General features: G+C 50.5%; 1 protein-coding gene across 2 annotated transcripts in view; it reads left to right on the plus strand.

Moving 5' to 3' along the window:
• Positions 1-906: 906 nt before the first annotated feature.
• The window catches only part of LOC140485544 (protein phosphatase 3 catalytic subunit alpha), a 303,903-nt gene continuing 287,477 nt past the window's right edge, over positions 907-17,332 (plus strand). Inside the window, exon 1 of one of the 2 annotated variants that reach the window (XM_072583759.1) lies at positions 907-1,137. In XM_072583759.1, coding sequence (XP_072439860.1) covers positions 1,095-1,137 — 43 coding nt within the window. In that variant the 5' untranslated portion in view covers positions 907-1,094. The remainder of the gene's footprint in view (positions 1,138-17,332) is intronic. The other variant, XM_072583758.1, reaches the window with a different exon arrangement.

A 17,332-nucleotide genomic window follows, 5' to 3' on the forward strand; every position in this document is an offset into this window, starting at 1 on the left:
TTGGTGTTCATGTGATAGTGCTCTGCCTGGTTTGGGCTTGGCCAAAGAGGCCTGGTCCAACTCGGCCTTTGAGAGTTTTGTGAAAGTGGAACACATTTCTGGATGCGACGAGAACAAAACATATATTACGAAAAGTCTTTCAGCCCAGAAGGTAGCACAACGGTCACACTGAATCCCGCAAACCGCATCAACGTTATATAATTTTCAAACTGGAAATGTTGGTGAATCACCCAGTGGAAGCTGTCTTTCACATGCAGGTTGAACTATAGAAAGCTACAAAATTAGCAATTGTCAACTCAGTCCAGATAATCATTTAAAAACCAGTAGCATTTCTGTAAGATGTGGAATTTTCAGCCACGATCCTGTCTTTGTGTAACGTTCTTTCAACCGGAGCTTTCATAAAGCTTTTGGTCACCAATTTTCTTCATCCAACCGTCTAAAATCGTACTTGAAAACACTGAGGAAAACCTGACAGTAAAGGTGCTAAATGCTAGTTCCCAGAGATGAGCGACTATACTTGGATGGAGAAACTGCTGCTGTCGCCATCGAATCGGACGGCAGTTAATAACGGTCTTCACCCTCGGGGGAAATTGGCGGGAACAAGGTGGCGGGCCTTTACCGTGGAGGGGGCGTGGTGACATTGGCATGGCGTCAGGGCTCTGGGGCGGGGTCATCACTCTGAGGGTGGGGTTAGCGTGTGGGCGCCGCAGGCGCAATGGGGCGGGGTCGGTGCGGGGAGGGGGAGGGAAAGGACGGGTCCGGCGTGAGGAGGCGGGGTCAGGGCTGGGGGCGTGGCAGTGCCACTGGGCGGGGTCTGCTGGAATCAGATTCAGCGCCGTAGGCGGGACCGGCGCTAAGGGGCGGTCTGTTGTGGGCGGGACCGGCGCCAGGGGGCGGGCATCGGTGCAGCGAGTGTGGTTGTGCTGCTCAGGTTTGGGTGAAACGGCAGTAGCAGGAGCGGATCCGGATCGAGAGCGAGAGGTGGAGCAGCAGCAGCAGCAGCGGCGGCTCCGGACTGAGAGATCTGCTTTGGATTCTCTGAAGTTTTTAATCATTTCTGTGCTGTGCGGTTTGCCTTCATCTTTGATGGTGAAATGTCCGAGAAGGTGCACTCGACTACGGAGCGGACAGTGAAATGTGAGTGAGACCGGGAGGGAGCCCGGGGAGAGGGGGTGTGTGGGGGAGAGGGGGGTGTGGTGTGAGGGGGAGAGGCAGCCCGGGGAGGGGGGGGTGTGTGGGGGAGAGGGGGGTGTGGTGTGAGGAGGAGAGGCAGCCCGGGGAGGGGGGGTGTGTGGGGGAGAGGGGGGTGTGGTGTGAGGGGGAGAGGCAGCCCGGGGAGAGGGGGGGTGTGGGGGAAGGGGGGGGGGTGTGTGGGGGAGAGGGGGGTGTGGTGTGAGGGGGAGAGGCAGCCCGGGGAGAGGGGGGGGTGTGGGGGAAGGGGGGGGGGTGTGAGGGGGTGAGGGAGCCTGGGGAGGGGGGGGGATGTGAGGGGGGGTGGGGTGTGGGGGAGAGGAGGGGGTGTGAGGGGGTGAGGGAGCCCGGGGAGGGGGGGGGGGGTGTGTGGGGGAGAGGGGGGGGTGTGTGGGGGAGAGGGGGGGGGGTGTGGGGGAGAGGGGGGGGGGTGTGTGGGGGAGAGGGGGGGGGTGTGTGGGGGAGAGGGGGGGGTGTGAGGGGGAGAGGCAGCCCGGGGAGAGGGGGGGTGTGGGGGAGAGGAGGGGGTGTGAGGGGGAGAGGCAGCCCGGGGAGAGGGGGGGTGTGGGGGAAGGTGGGGGTGTGAGGGGGTGAGGGAGCCCGGGGAGGGGGGGGGATGTGAGGGGGAGAGGGAGCCGGGGGAGAGGGGGGGTGGGGTGTGGGGGAGAGGGGGGGTTGTGAGGGGGAGAGGGAGCCCGGGGAGAGGGGGTGTGTGGGGCAGAGGGAGCCCGGGGAGAGGGGGGGTGTGGGGGAGAGGGAGCCCGGGGAGAGGGGGGGTGTGGGGGAGAGGGAGCCCGGGGAGAGGGGGGGTGTGGGGGAGAGGGAGCCCGGGGAGAGGGGGGGTGTGGGGCAGAGGGATCCCGGGGAGGGGGGGGTGTGAGGGGGGGAGGGAGCCGGGGGAGAGGGGGGGTGGGGTGTGGGGGAGAGGGAGCCCGGGGAGAGGGGGGGTGTGAGGGGGAGAGGGAGCCCGGGGAGAGGGGGGGTGTGGGGGAGAGGGAGCCCGGGGAGAGGGGGGGGGGGGTGTGAGGGGGAGAGGGAGCCCGGGGAGAGGGGGGGTGTGGGGGAGGGGGGGGGGTGTGAGGGGGAGAGGGAGCCCGGGGAGAGGGGGGGTGTAAGGGGGAGAGGGAGCCTGGGGAGAGGGAGCCCGGGGAGAGGGGAGGTGTGGGGGAGGGGGGGGGGGGGGGGTTGTGAGGGGGAGGGGGAGCCCGGGAAAGGAGGGGGCGCCTGGGGGAGGGGGGAGTGGTGTGAGGGGGAGAGGGAGCCCGGGAAAGGAGGGGGCGCCTGGGGGAGAGGAGGCGTGGGGCAGAGGGGGACCTGGGAAGAGGACGTGGGCGAGAGAGGGGGTGTGGGGGAGGGGGAGCCCCAGGAGAGGAGGGGCGTGGGGGAGGGGGAGCGGAGGGGGCTTGGGGGAGGGTGCTCTCCGGGAGCGGAGGGGGTGTTGGGGGGGATGCGACTCGGGAGGGGAGGGGGCGTTGGGGGGGGATGCGCCCCGGGAGAGGAGGGGGCGTTGGGGGGGGGTGCGCCCCGGGAGAGGAGGGGGGCGTTGGGGGGGGGGGGTGCGCCCCGGGAGAGGAGGGGGCGTTGGGGGGGGGGGTGCGCCCCGGGAGAGGAGGGGGCGTTGGGGGAAGGGGGAGCACCGGGCGAGGAGGGGGTGTGGGGAAGGGGGAGCACCGGGCGAGGAGGGGGCGTGGGGAAGGGGGAGCACCGGGCGAGGAGGGGGCGTGGGGAAGGGGGGAGCACCGGGCGAGGAGGGGGCGTGGGGAAGGGGGAACCCCGGGCGAGGAGGGGGCGTGGGGAAGGGGGAACCCCGGGCGAGGAGGGGGCGTGGGGAAGGGGGAACCCCGGGCGAGGAGGGGGGCGTGGGGAAGGGGGAACCCCGGGCGAGGAGGGGGCGTGGGGAAGGGGGAACCCCGGGCGAGGAGGGGGCGTGGGGAAGGGGGAACCCCGGGCGAGGAGGGGGCGTGGGGAAGGGGGAACCCCGGGCGAGGAGGGGGCGTGGGGAAGGGGGAATCCCGGGCGAGGAGGGGGCGTGGGGAAGGGGGGACCCCGGGCGAGGAGGGGGGCGTGGGGAAGGGGGGACCCCGGGCGAGGAGGGGGGCGTGGGGAAGGGGGGACCCCGGGCGAGGAGGGGGCGTGGGGAAGGGGGTCCCCGGGCGAGGAGGGGGCGTGGGGAAGGGGGGACCCCGGGCGAGGAGGGGGCGTGGGGAAGGGGGAGCCCCGGGCGAGAAGGGGGCGTGGGGAAGGGGGAGCCCTGGGGGAGGGGGAGCTGCGGGCGTGGAGGGGGCGTGGGGGGGATGGGCAGCCTGGGGAGAGGAGAGGGCGTGGGGGGGGCGTGTGTGTGGGTGAGGGAGCCCGGGGAGGGGTGGCGTGTGTGTGTGTGGGTGAGGGAGCCCGGGGAGGGGGGGGGGGGCGTGTGTGTGTGGGTGAGGGAGCCCGGGGAGGGGTGGCGTGTGTGTGTGTGGGTGAGGGAGCCCGGGGAGGGGTGGCGTGTGTGTGTGTGGGTGAGGGAGCCCGGGGAGGGGGGGGCGTGTGTGTGTGGGTGAGGGAGCCCGGGGAGGGGGGGGGGGCGTGTGTGTGGGCGAGGGAGCCCGGGAAGGGTGGGGCGTGTGTGTGGGCGAGGGAGCCCGGGAAGGGTGGGGCGTGTGTGTGGGCGAGGGAGCCCGGGAAGGGTGGGGCGTGTGTGTGGGTGAGGGAGCCCGGGGGGAGGGGGGGGGGCGTGTGTGTGGGTGAGGGAGCCCGGGGGGAGGGGGGGGCGTGGGTGTGGGTGAGGGAGCCCGGGGAGGGGGGGGCGTGGGTGTGGGTGAGGGAGCCCCGGGGGAGTGTGGGTGAGGGAGCCCCGGGGGATGGGGGGGTGTGGGTGAGGGAGCCCGGGGAGGGGGGGCGTGGGTGTGGGTGAGGGAGCCCGGGGGGATGGGGGGGTGTGGGTGAGGGAGCCCGGGGGGATGGGGGGGTGTGGGTGAGGGAGCCCGGGGGGATGGGGGGGTGTGGGTGAGGGAGCCCGGGGAGAGGGATCTCGGGAAGGGGGTGTGTGTGGGTGAAAGTCCGGGATGGGGGTGGGTGCCTGTGTGTGGGTGAGGGAGTCCGGGGTGGGGGGCGTGAGGGAGCCCGGGGAGGGGGCGAGTGAAGCCCTGGCAGTTCGGCCTTCTCCACTGAGAGAGTCCCCGGCAGGAGCGGGAAGCATGCGGGAGGAAGGGGCAGGGCTGTGGGGAGAACCTGCCGCGGGGATGGGGAGCGGCCTGGGGCTGGGGCCTGTTCCGTGTTGAGGCCGCGGTGAGAGGTAGTCTTCGATACCGGGATCTCCCCGAGGGAGAGACCGACACCGGGCACTGTTAGATTGAATCCGCGGTTGTCAGCTGTTACATTGTGACTGAGTCTGCAATGTTGTCGCTACATTGTAACCAGTAGTGGTAATTGTAATATTGAGACTGCGGCTGGAATTGTCACATTGTAACTACGATTCGAGATTGCAGTGTTGGGGATTTTGAACGGGATTGATAATTGTGACATTGTGCCTGGAATTGCAGTTTGTTACATTGTAACGCAGATTATTACACTGGCTTGGGTTTTTGAAGTGAGGCAGGTTGATATCCATGGAGTGGACACTGCTCCGGATTTCTTGTGGGAGCCCTCAACCTGGCATTGTTAGAAATGTGGTGTGCTGTCAAAGTCCAGTAACAGGGTGAGGAAAGTAAGAGAAACACAGCCAGCCCCTGCCCTCACTGGCACTCAATGTTTAAGAAGTTTAAAGGTCTGGTTTGAATGTTGATGAATGAGAAAAGGGTAGGTTGGATGTGATGAATAACTAAGTAGGGTGGGTATGTGCGCGGGAGGTGAGTGGGTGACAATGTTTGTAGTTTATATTAAACATGCACTGGTAATGGCATTGTTTCACCAGGTATCACAATCACATAAAGAGGGTTACTCCAGAAGAGTAGATAACAAAGGCTGCATCCTGTGAATATAAGCTATTATAAAGGGAATGAACTGTCTTACTTTGTCCATCGTCATGATTTTGATCTATTTGACACAGTAGCATTGAATGGCTACCTAAAGGTGAAGATTGGGAATTTTTTTCTCACAAATGACTAACTCAAGTTCCAGTTGAGAAGAATGGCTGAAACCAATTTGTCAGGGTGTGATGTTTTCCCTCCAATGTTCTATGAATCTCTTGACATTGGAAAATGAGCATGGGCCACTCTTCTGTTATTCCATAGAAGAGACTATTGTGGAGTTTGAGATTGTGTACAAGATTGCAGAAATCTGATTTGAAAATTCCTGGTGTGTTCCTTTTAACACTGCAGGGTAGAAATTGTGTAAGCAGCCTCCTTCGTCTTAACTGGAATGAGATTATCAGAAGATAACCTGCTTTCGGATCAGATGACCAAGGCTTTTTAAAAAGAAAATTACTGTAATTCCTAGTAACCTTCCTGGCACAAATGGGAAATTTGTTGTTCCAAAAGATGGAGGAATGAATGCTCATGGCAGTTCAAGACCATTCAGATGCAGGGAGCAGGTGTCAATATGTCAGACAAATCACTGACAAAATGTGAGGATGCAGACCTGTTTTGTTTGATTATGTGAATGGAGTAAGAATAAAGGAGTGAAGCCCGGGAGTGCTCCAGGGAATTATTTTACAGGTGTTTGTGTGATTTGAGAGATTGTTGTGGTAACCTATCAGTTTCACAATAGCAAGCGAATTGAATGAAGTTGAAGCCATGGACAGAAATGTTTCTTTTAAATGTCTTCACCCAGAGAGTGGTGAGCTTGTGGAATTCTCTGCTGCAGAAATTGGTTGAGGTCAAAGCATTGAATATTTTCAAGAGGTAGTTTCACACCCTCACCCCGAAGAAGTAAATCAAAAGATATGAGGAGAAAGTGGGTACAAGGTACAAAAGGCAGAGTCTCATGAGATCTGGGCTATGCTGGCCAGATGGATACAAAACTGGCTTGGTCATAGAAGTCAGAGTAGTGGTGGAAGGGTGCTTTTAACAACGGAGATCAGTAACCAATAGTGTTCCACAAGGATTAGTGCTGGGACCTTTATTGTTTATAATATATATATAAATGATCTAAAGGAAGATGTAGATGGTCTGATTTGTAAGTTTGTGGATGATACCAAAATTGGCAGAGTTGCAGATAGTGAGGATATAGCCAAGATATAGATTGTAGATTTGGGTAATTAAATGGTAGGTGAAGTTTAATCTGGACAAATGCAAGGTGATGCATTTTGGAAGACCACATTTGGGTCTTAAATGGAAGAACCCATAGAAGCATTGACATACAGAAGGATATGGGCATCCAGGTTCACAGATCCCTGAAAGTTGCAACACTGGTGCATACGGTGGTCAGGAAGGTATCCAGCAAGCTTAGCTTCATCAGCCAAGAAATTGAATACAAAACTTGGCAGGTTATGTTACAGTTGTATAAAACTTTAGTCAGGCCACATTTGGAATACTGCATGCAGTTCTGGTTGCCACACTACCAGAAGGAAATGGACACTTTGGAGAGGATGCAGAGAAGGTTTACCAGGATGTTGCCTGGTTTGAAGGGTTTTAGTCATAAGGAGAGGTTGGATAAAATCTGATTGTTTTGAGAATGAAAGGCTGAGGGTTGACCTTGTAATGTCTATAAAATTGTGAGAGTGATAGAGTGGATAGTTAAAGGCTTTTGCCCAGAGTAGAAAGTCAATGACAAGAGGGCACAAGCTGAAGGTGTGAGAAGGACAGTTTAGGGGAGAAGTGTAGGGAAAATTTTTGTGGTGCATGCCTTGAATGCATTGGCAGTGGAGGTGTTGGAAGCAGGCATGTTAACAATGTCTAAGACATATCTTGATACAAACATGAACCAGAGGTGAACAGAGGGATAGAAACGACTGATGGGCAATAAGTAAAAAGGTCTCAATGTGAATTAGGAATCAGTGCGAGCTTGGTGAACTGAAGGGTCTGTTCCTGAGTTGCATTGTATTATAATGTATTGAGTTGGATAATCAGCCATGATCATGTTGAATGGCAGAACAGGCTCAAAGGGCTGAATGGCTTACTCTTGCCCCTATATTTCTATTTCATAGACATGGCAACAAGATTTATTGTTTATACCTAGGTGCGTTGTAACTGGGAATTGTCACATTGTGATCAAGATTGAGGGCTTTAAAAAATTTGTTAATGGGTTGTGGACATCACTAGCTGGATGAGCATTTATTACACGTCCCTAATTGTCCTGGAGAGGGTTGTGGTGAGGTGCTGCCTTGAATCTTTGTGGTTCGTGTAGTATAGGACACCCACGATGCTATTGGGAAGGGGGTTGAGGATTTTGACCCCACATCGCTAAAGGAACAGTGATCGTGTTCCACGTCAGGATGATGTGTGACTTGGAGGGGAACCTCTAAGTAGTAGTAATGCCCCAATGTAACTGCTACTTTTGTCCTTCTGGGTGGTAGTACATGCAAAGTACTGTCTCAGGAGCATTGCAAAATTGTTATAGTCACTGGTGAAGCAGCTGAAGATGTTTGGGCCAGCACGCTACCCTGAGGAATTCCTGCTGAGATGACTGACCTCCAACAACTACAACAATGTGCGAGGTCTGACTCCAATCAGCAGAAAGTTTGCCCCTAATATCCATTGACGTCACCACTGTTGAATGCAGCCTTGATGTCAAGGGCTGTCATGTTCCCCTTCCCTCTGGAATTCAGCTCTTTTGTCCATATTTGATTGTGTGGTTTGGATTTGTCCTACTTTTTGTGTACAGGACATACATAGGACAATTTTCCACATTGCCAGTGTTGCAACTGTACTGGAAGTGCTTGGCTAGGGGAGTGGCAAGTTCTGGAGCACAAATCTTCAGTACTATTGCCAGAATATTATTAGGCATTTGTAATATCCAGTGTCTTCAACCATTTCTTGATGTCATGTCTTCTGGGTTTGCCTTGGATGGTGCCTGTTTCATTCTTTTTACATTTTCTAGTAGTCTGATACAATGGAGTGGTTTGCTCAGCTGTTGAGGGCAGTTAGGAGTTGTATTGCTGTGTGTCAGGAGTTTTGCATTGTTTAAACCTGGTAAGGATGGCAGGTTTCATTCCATGGAGGGTGTGAACCTGGATACACTGCACTGGAGTGTATATTCTCATAATCCTCAATTATAGTTGCATTGTAACTATTTTCAATCTTGTGGCTTTAATTGAGTTTTGTTACTCTGTAGCTTGTTCAGGTAATGATGAGGGGTAAGTGGGAAGGAGGTTATGGGTGCTATGTTGTCAGTCATTATATCTAAGTAATATCTGTTATTGTTGGAGGGCATTTCTTTTTCTCACAACCTAGAGGCTTGCAATGGAGAGAGGGTTTTACAACTCATTAACTCCACTCCTTAACCATCACCATTCACTGGATACAATGTCATTGTGTGTGCAAGGAAGTAAATCCCTCATTTAACAGCACCTTCCATACCCACAACCACTACACTCTGGAAGGACAAGGGCAGCAGATGCATGGGACCACAATCTCCTGCAAGTTCCCCTCCAAGCTGCTGACCATCATGACGTAGAAATTTAATGCTGTTTCTTCATTGGTGCTGGGTCAAAATCCTGGAATTTTTTTTCCTCACATCATTATGGGTCAACCTACAGCATATGGACTGCAGCAGTTCAAGAAGGCAGCTCACCACCACCTTCTCCAGGGCAGATGTTGTAGGGATGGGTAATCGATACAGGGCTGTCAACGATGCTCACATCTCCTGGATTATTACCGAGGAGCTCTTATTCAACTTTCCTGCTGACCCACAAAAAGCGATACATTTAATACGTTTTTGTGACACAATTAACAAGCTTCCCAATCCTTTTCTTTAACCCAACAGTTGCTGAAATGCTAACTGATCTCATTATTCCTGGGCTTGTAATATGCCACAATGTTCACCATCATGCATTAGCAAGTCCCAGCAGGGTAACATAACACTGTCGACCTGAACTATTTTACTTTTCACTGTGACACCTCTCCCTCTGCTTCCTTGAAGCAGGTCTCTAGGAAGGAAAGGATTGCTGTGTATACAAAGACTTTCACAGCTTCAGGATGATCTGAAGCTTTGCAGCCATTGGAGTTTATTACTCTTGGAATGTACTCCCTATTTTGTGAAAGCTGGAATGTCACTTGAGATTTGGAACTTTAGAACAATGGTTTCTGCAGTCAAAACCAAAACAGATTTGAGGTACTAAAGTGTAAAACGTGTTACAACCAGGTGAGGAAGGGCAAGCGCTTTTCTTTTCCAAATCCTGTCTTAGTTGCAATAAAAAATATTATTGCCCCTGTTCACACATGGCACTTATACTTCTGTTCAACTATGTTAGCCAGATTAGATTAGATTAGATTTCCTACAGTGTGGAAACAGGCCCTTTGCACCAACCAGTCCACACCGACCCTCCGAAGAGTAACCACCCAGACACACTTCCCTCTGACTAATGCACCTATCCCTATGGGCAATTTAGCATGGCCAATTTACCTGACCTGCACATTTTTGGACTGTGGGAGGAAACCCACACAGACACAGGGAGATTGTGCAAACTCCACACAGACAGTCGCCCGAGGTTGGAATCGAACCTGCGACCCTGGTGCTGTGAGGCAGCAGTGCTAACCACTGAGCCACCGTGTCGCCCCAATCAAAAACGATGAGCCAATTCCAAAGTTTCTTCGGTGAAGGAGAATGGAGCTTTATTACCTGGGGGCAAAAAAGACCAAAAAAAGCCTAAAATCACAAGTAATAAGCTGACAATGAAAGTAGGAGGGTAGGGGGATGTCTGGTGTTACAGAGAAATGGTAAGGCCAGTTGCAGTTGACAGAATGAGACCTGAGTCCGGACTGTTTAGCTGTTGTCCAGTTTCCTCAGGAGAGTTAAAGTTTGAGTACCCTTGATTTCATAGTAAACTGGGATCTTAACAACAAAAACAAACTGCTGGGTAACTCAGCAGGTCTGACAACATCTGTGCAGAGGAAACCTTTAGTATTTCAAGTTCAACATGAGTTCTGAAGAATTGTATTGGACTTAAAACATTGACTTGATTTTTCTCTGTGCAGATGTTGCAAGACCTGAAATTTCTTCTAAGTTTTATGTTTTTGTTTCAGATTTCCGATGTCTTTAATATTTTGTTTTCATTTGGTATTTTATCCCAGGTTTGTTCATTTCGTGCTAGATTTTGAAATTGAGAAAGGAAAAAAGCTTTCTGTATCTTTACTGTATGTAGTCCATGTTATTTTCTCGATCTGCTTTGTTGCTCAAAGAGTGTGATTGAAATAGGGTTTGTTTCTATGCTTCAAGTCTAATTTCACTGCCTTTTCTGAACTAAACATTCAACATTTCCATGTCCAATTTGTGAAGTGTTCATGCAAGTGAGTGTGAAACATAATAGAGACTTTGCTTCAGAGTTTCAATGCTTCTTGATTAAAATGCTGATTCTGCAGCAACCACTTTTGAATATTGCATATGGGTTACTTGAACTTGAATTTGTGCTGGTTATTCTAGCTCAGCTGTGTCCTTTTTATTGAAAACTCTTATTTCTGAAAGTCTCAGGTATTATCATTAGATGATCATAATTGAATTTGGATGGTTTACTTTGACTCTGTTAGTAATAGACTGGGTCGTGAATAGGGTGTAAGATATTGGTGTTTTGATGTAGATTAGATTACTTAGTGTGGAAACAGGCCCTTCGGCCCAACAAGTCCACACCGACCCTCCAAAGCGCAACCCACCCAGACCCATACCCCTAGATTTACCCCTTCACCTAACACTACAGGCAATTTAGCCTGGCCAATTCACCTAACCTGCACGTTTTTGGACTGTGGGAGGAAACCGGAGCACCCGGAGGAAACCTACACAGGCACGGGGAGTATGTATGATGTATTTGCTAAATTCATCATTTGAAATGTAACTTTACCTGCAGGAAGTCTCCTGGATAAATTAAACATTCAGATGTTTGCTTCAAGTGACAAGATATTTTGAATTGACTTGTTTAAGAAAAGGCTCTGATTATTTATTTTTATTCAGTTACAAATTTTTAATGTGGATTGTGATCAAATCACATTTAGAGTTGGAATGTTCTCGTTTGTATGCGTAGATCAGTGGAACAAAAATGGATCCCAAAACATTACTGCTCCTGAGATTTTATTTTCAAACCTGTTTCAATTGATAGCTGGAGGTGCTGTGGAGAATGTGAATCATTTGTGATTTGTTGGTTATTCTTTCAGCGTTCCCTCCGCCATTGTCTTAATTTGATGTCTTCATCCTGCTGCAGCTTGTTCAGTCACGTAGTTACTGTGTACCTGACCAATATTATGATTGAGGATTACGAATTCATTCCCCATAACCATACACCAAAGCTGCCCAAACGACTTGTCTGCTCGCTTGCCTCTGGCAGCCTTGTGGGGTGGTGTGCTGTGCGGAGGAGCAGTCTGCTTGTTTTCAGCACCAGCTGTAACCATAGCAACTCCCCTAATAACTGTGTTGCTTCACATCACTTTGCTCACTGCAAAGAGATTAAATCCAGTCCTAGTATAGGTTAATATTGTGTTATTTGTAACAGTGTCATAAAACCTGACCTTGTTAGGGACCTAATTAGGATCAGTTGTAGATGACAATTTGTTAGTCTGAAAAGAGACCTGTCCAACGTGTTTGTTAGGAGAATAAATATCATCTGTGACTACGTTTTGTGTGCAGTTTCTTAGTGCATCTATCTTTGTTAAGCACCACCTAAAAAGTTAATCCTCTGTGTGAATGTACAAATAACTATTGGCATTTCAATGTTTATTGCAATCTGAGAATATGATAAGGGGCTATCTAGCTAGGGAGGTAGATATTGTGCTATGAAAAACCCTGCTCTGAATTCTGTATACAGAAAGGAAGTGAATGATTGCAGTGTTCATTATAAAGACTATTTCACTCTGTGTACAGCCATTGTCTTGGCTAATATTTATCCTTCAGTCAGTGTGATCAACAGATTCATTGGTATTTGTGGGACCTTATTGTGCATCACTTAGATATGGTATTCCAGCTTCGGTCAATAATCTATTTGGCCAGTCGAGTCCATGCAAGCTCTTTATCAAACCATCAGTCGCACTCTTTTGGTCTCCTTGCAGCCTGTTTTGAAATCGGTGATAGTCTGTGCTTTCTCCCACCCTCATGGGCAAAAAGCTCCAGGACAATATCACTTGTTGCATAAAAATGCCCCGCCTCTCATCAAAGATCTTAAATCTGTCACTTTGTCATTGTGCTGTCAGTTACTGAGGGGCAGGTTTTGCTGTCTCTAAGCCATGTTGTAATTGTCTCAACCTCTACCAAACTCTCCGCAATCTCCTTAACTTCAAGAAGAAAATCCTAATCTGATTTTGGAATGAAACTACCCCCAACCCTGGGACGATTCTGGTAAGTCTGCTCTGCATGCTGTTAAGGATGCTCAAGTCCGAAAGTGTGGGGATGGGACCACAAAGGGCCACAGTATTTCAGCTGTGGCCTAACTACAACTTTATGTAGGTTCAGATAAAAGTCCTCATTGTCCATATTCCTTTATGAAGACGAATGCTACACTTCAACTCTTCTTTTAATACATTCTTCCACTTTCAGAGAACTAAACAAATGAGTTCCCAAATTGTTTCTGAACACTGCGTAAGTTTTAGAGATGTGTATAGTTTTTCCGAATTCCTCTGCCAAAATGAATCACCTCTCATCTCTATGTTCTGTCTTGTCTGTTTGCCTCTTGTCTGCCTGTTCTGTCAGTCCATGCAGGCCCTTTTGTAGTTGATTGATATCATCCTCATGTTTGTCACAACTCAAGTTCGGAATCCTCAGCAAATTTTGAAATGTTTGCTCCCTAGTATTGTAAAATCCAAGTTTCTTTATATGTATAAAAAAAGAAAGCAGTATTCCGAGCTGTGCACCTTGGAGAGCATCACTGGCTCTGCCATCCTCCCATTAAAACTGATTTGCTGCTTCGTGTCATTGGTCAGTTTTCTATTTGAGCTGAAAATGACCCTCCTATTCTATGACTCTATTTGGCGCACCGACCTTTACACCGCTGAGGCTAAACGCCAGCTCGCTACTGCCCCCTTGACCATGACCCCACCTCCCACCACCAAACCATCATCTCCCAGACCATCCATAACATCATTACCTCAGGGGATCTCCCATCCACCGCCTCCAACCTCATAGTCCCACAGCCCCACACCAACTGTTTCTATCTCCTGCCCAAAATCCACAAACCTGACTGCCCCGGCTGACCCATTGCCTCAGCCTGCTCCTGCCCCACCGAACTCATCTCTGCATACCTCGACACAGTCCTGTCCCCCTTAGTCCAAGTACTCCCCACCCACGCCCTCCACCTCCTCCATGATTTTCACTTCCCCGGTCCCTAACGCCTTATCTTCACGATGGACATCCAGTCCCTGTACACCTCCATCCCCCATCACGAAGGACTCAAAGCCCTCCGCTTCTTCCTTTCCCGCCGTACCAACCAGTACCCTTCCACTGACACCATCCTTCGATTGACTGAACTGGTCCTCATCCTGAACAACTTCTCTTTCCAATCCTCCCACTTCCTCCAAACCAAAGGAGTAGCCATGGGCACCCGCGTGGGCCCCAGCTATGCCTGCCTCTTCGTAGGATATGTGGAACAGTCCATCTTCCGCAGCTACACTGGCACCACCCCCCACCTTTTCCTCCTCTACATCGATGACTATCGGCGCTGCCTCGTGCTGCCACAAGGAGGTTGAACAGTTCATGCACTTTACCAACACTTTCCACCCTGACCTCAAATTTACCTGGACCATCTCAGACTCCTCCCTCCCCTTCCTAGACCTTTCCATTTCTATCTCAGGCGACCGAATCAACACAGGCATTTACTATAAACCGACCGACTCCCACAGCTACCTAGACTACACTTCCTCCCACCCTGCCCCCTGTAAAAACACCATCCCATATTCCCAATTCCTTTGTCTCCACCGCATCTGCTCCCAGGAGGACCAGTTCTAATACCGTACAACCCAGATGGCCTCCTTCTTCAAAGACCGCAATTTCCCCCCCCCCGGACGTGATCAACAATGCTCTCCACCGCATCTCCTCCACTTCCCGCTCCTCCGTCCTTGAACCCCGCCCCTCCAATCGCCACCAGGACAGAACCCCACTGGTCCTCACCTACCACCCCACCAAACTCCATATACATTGTATCATCCGTTGTCATTTCCGCCACCTCCAAACAGACCCCATCACCAGGGATATATTTCCCTCCACTCCCCTATCAGCATTCCGAAAAGACCATTCCCTCCGCGACTCCCTTGTCAGGTCCACACCCCCCCCCCCCCCACCAACCCAACCTCCACTCCTTGCACCTTACCCTGCAACCGCAAGAAATGCAAAACTTGCACCCACACCTCCCCCCTCACTTCCCTCCAAGGCCCCAAGGGATCCTTCCATATCCACCACAAATTCACCTGCACCTCCACACACATCAATTACTGCATCTGCTGCACCCGATGTGGCCTCCTCTATATTGGGGAGACAGGTAGCATACTTGCGGCACATTTCAGAGAACACATCTGGGACACCCAGACCAACCAATCCAACCACCCCGTGGCCCAACACTTCAACTCCCTCTCCCACTCCACCAAGGACATGCAGGTCCTTGGACTCCTCCATCGTCAGACCATAGCAACACGATGGCTGGAGGAAGAGCGCCTCATCTTCTGCCTTGGAACCCTCCAATCACAAGGGATGAACTCAGATTTCTCCAGCTTCCTCATTTCCCCTCCCCCCACCTTGTCTCAGTCCCAATGCCCGAACTCAGCACCACCTTCCTAAACTGCAATCTTCTTCCTGACCTCTCCGCCCCCACACCCACCCCCACTCCGGCCTATAACCCTTAACCTCCTTCCACCTATCGCATTTCCAATGCCCCCCCCCCCCCAGTCTCTCCTTCCTACCTTTTATCTTGGCCTGCTTGGCACACTTTCCTCATTCCTGAAGAAGGGCTCATGCCCAAAATGTTGATTCTCCTGCTCCTTGGGTGCTGCCTGACCTGCTGAGCTTTTCCAGCAACACATTTTTAGCTCCTATTCTATGAGCCTTAATTCGGTGGTACTTTGTCAAATGCATTCTTGGAATTCACAGAGACAGCATCCACCACATTCTCACCATTTACCTTGTTATGACATCACAACATTTCAATTAAATTTGTCAAGCATGATTAGCCTTTTATAAATCCATGCTGGTTCTTCATAACTATCTGAAACCTTGATGAGTGGCTGTTGATTATTCCCTAACTATTGTTTCTTTGACTGGGAATTTTTACAGAATTCCAAGTCCTTTTTTTTTTAAAAACAAAATCTTTTTGCCACCTTAGTTTTTGAAAGAGAAACATACAAACAGTTACTTGGCAACACAGAACATGAGCAGGAGTTTGGGAAGCCTGTCGTTGTCTGTTGCTTTCTCTGCAGTGCCTCAGCCAATCAGTCAACTTGCCAACCAATTAGCACCCCCTTCTGCTGGAGAATAAATTTTTGTTTGAAATTTAGTATTCATTTATCCTGATGAGTGGAGGACAAAACCCTTCAACAACACGGTGCACTCTTTATTAATCTTTAAGGAAGTAGCATTGTTATTGATTTATTTCAGTTTGTCTTTCTGCAGAAGAGAAGTTATTGCAGTTAAGTCTTCTGCAACACTCATGCAGTGTAGAAGTGAGGTATATTTTGTGTATGTTTGTTTAGACTGTGACAGGCTACCACACCAGACCCTCAGTTTGATCTCCATTAATATTGTGGGTACAGTGAGACTGAACGACAGGATGTGTTTTTTATATAAAAACAAAATCTTGTTCATTTGTAGTGCTGAATGAATTGTTCCTGATTACTGAAACCTTTCTGCTCTATCCATTTTGATGCTTGCCAGTTTAGTGGTGTGTTGGCTGATGGGAGCTGGATGGAGGCACTGTTTGATCAGATTGCTTTCTCAGATCACAATGAAAACATCTTTAATGTTGTTGCTGTAGCCCAACACTGCAACCCTTATCCACCATTGTAGTTTCAAAGTAAGATTTGAGCGTGTTTTACTAACAGTCTACGAGCTCACCACCACCTTCTCAAGGGCAATCAATGCTGGCCAGCCAGTGACACCCACGTCCCACAACTGAATTTAAAAAAGCAACAAACTGAGAGGACGAGATGTCATTTGGAGAACATTCAAATTGCTTTCCAGCTCAGTATTATTATTGTTTTGTGTTTTTCCTGGGTTGAAGATAGATTTTCTTATGTTCTAATTGGTTCAATCATATCCTACAACCTGTTGCACCATTTGGTCAGATCAGATCTGGTTTTGTGCCTTAACTTCAAATTACTTTCCTTCTTTCAATATTCTCAGTGGAAAATAGATTATTGATCGTAGAAACTGTTACAATTAAAGGCTGCTAACCCATTCAGTTTCCCTAATCACCACCGCTGTCACCCCTCCTCCGCTGACCAACCACCACCCCCCCCCCCCCGATCACTGTGTACTCCCTCCCCTGACCACCACCACCACCCCCCGCCCTGCCCTGACCACTGCAGCCCCCTGAGTCAGACAGTCTTCAGCAAATATTCTGTAATTGGCAGAATTTGGAACCTGGCATGGTTCATTCCCTTGGTTACTGAAGTCGTGTGTGATTCAGTAAACCTCAAATCCTTGTTGCAAAATCCAAAGGCACAGTTGCAGTAAATGTACTCTTTTGGGCAATTTTTATTGCTGGTATATCCTGCATCCTGTACACAAAGATGACATGATTGTTATGTGTGGGTTGAAGAGAGAAGTTTCACTCGTGCACAATGGGATCTTGTTAACATGGGGCAAAGGCACGTTGTGGAATCAGGCCTCTTGATTAATCTTGGAAAGTTAGCTGCGATTATAAAGCTGCACATCCCACCTTATTGAAAAAAAATTTGGCAGCCATAATAAGGGAGGAATATCAGTTGTACCTTTGGGATTTGGTTCTATATTTGGCCAGATATCCTTGAAGTTACCAGATACTGATACTGGCTGCTTAAAAGGAGATTTTCTTCTTCAATCCTAAATTTATTGAGTGGAGAAAAGAAATCAGGAGGCAATATAATTTTTCAGATTTGACTAGAAGTTTGTGCACAGAGGC

Source organism: Chiloscyllium punctatum, chromosome 14 (assembly GCF_047496795.1).
Source record: "Chiloscyllium punctatum isolate Juve2018m chromosome 14, sChiPun1.3, whole genome shotgun sequence".
NCBI classification, from domain to species: domain Eukaryota; kingdom Metazoa; phylum Chordata; class Chondrichthyes; order Orectolobiformes; family Hemiscylliidae; genus Chiloscyllium; species Chiloscyllium punctatum.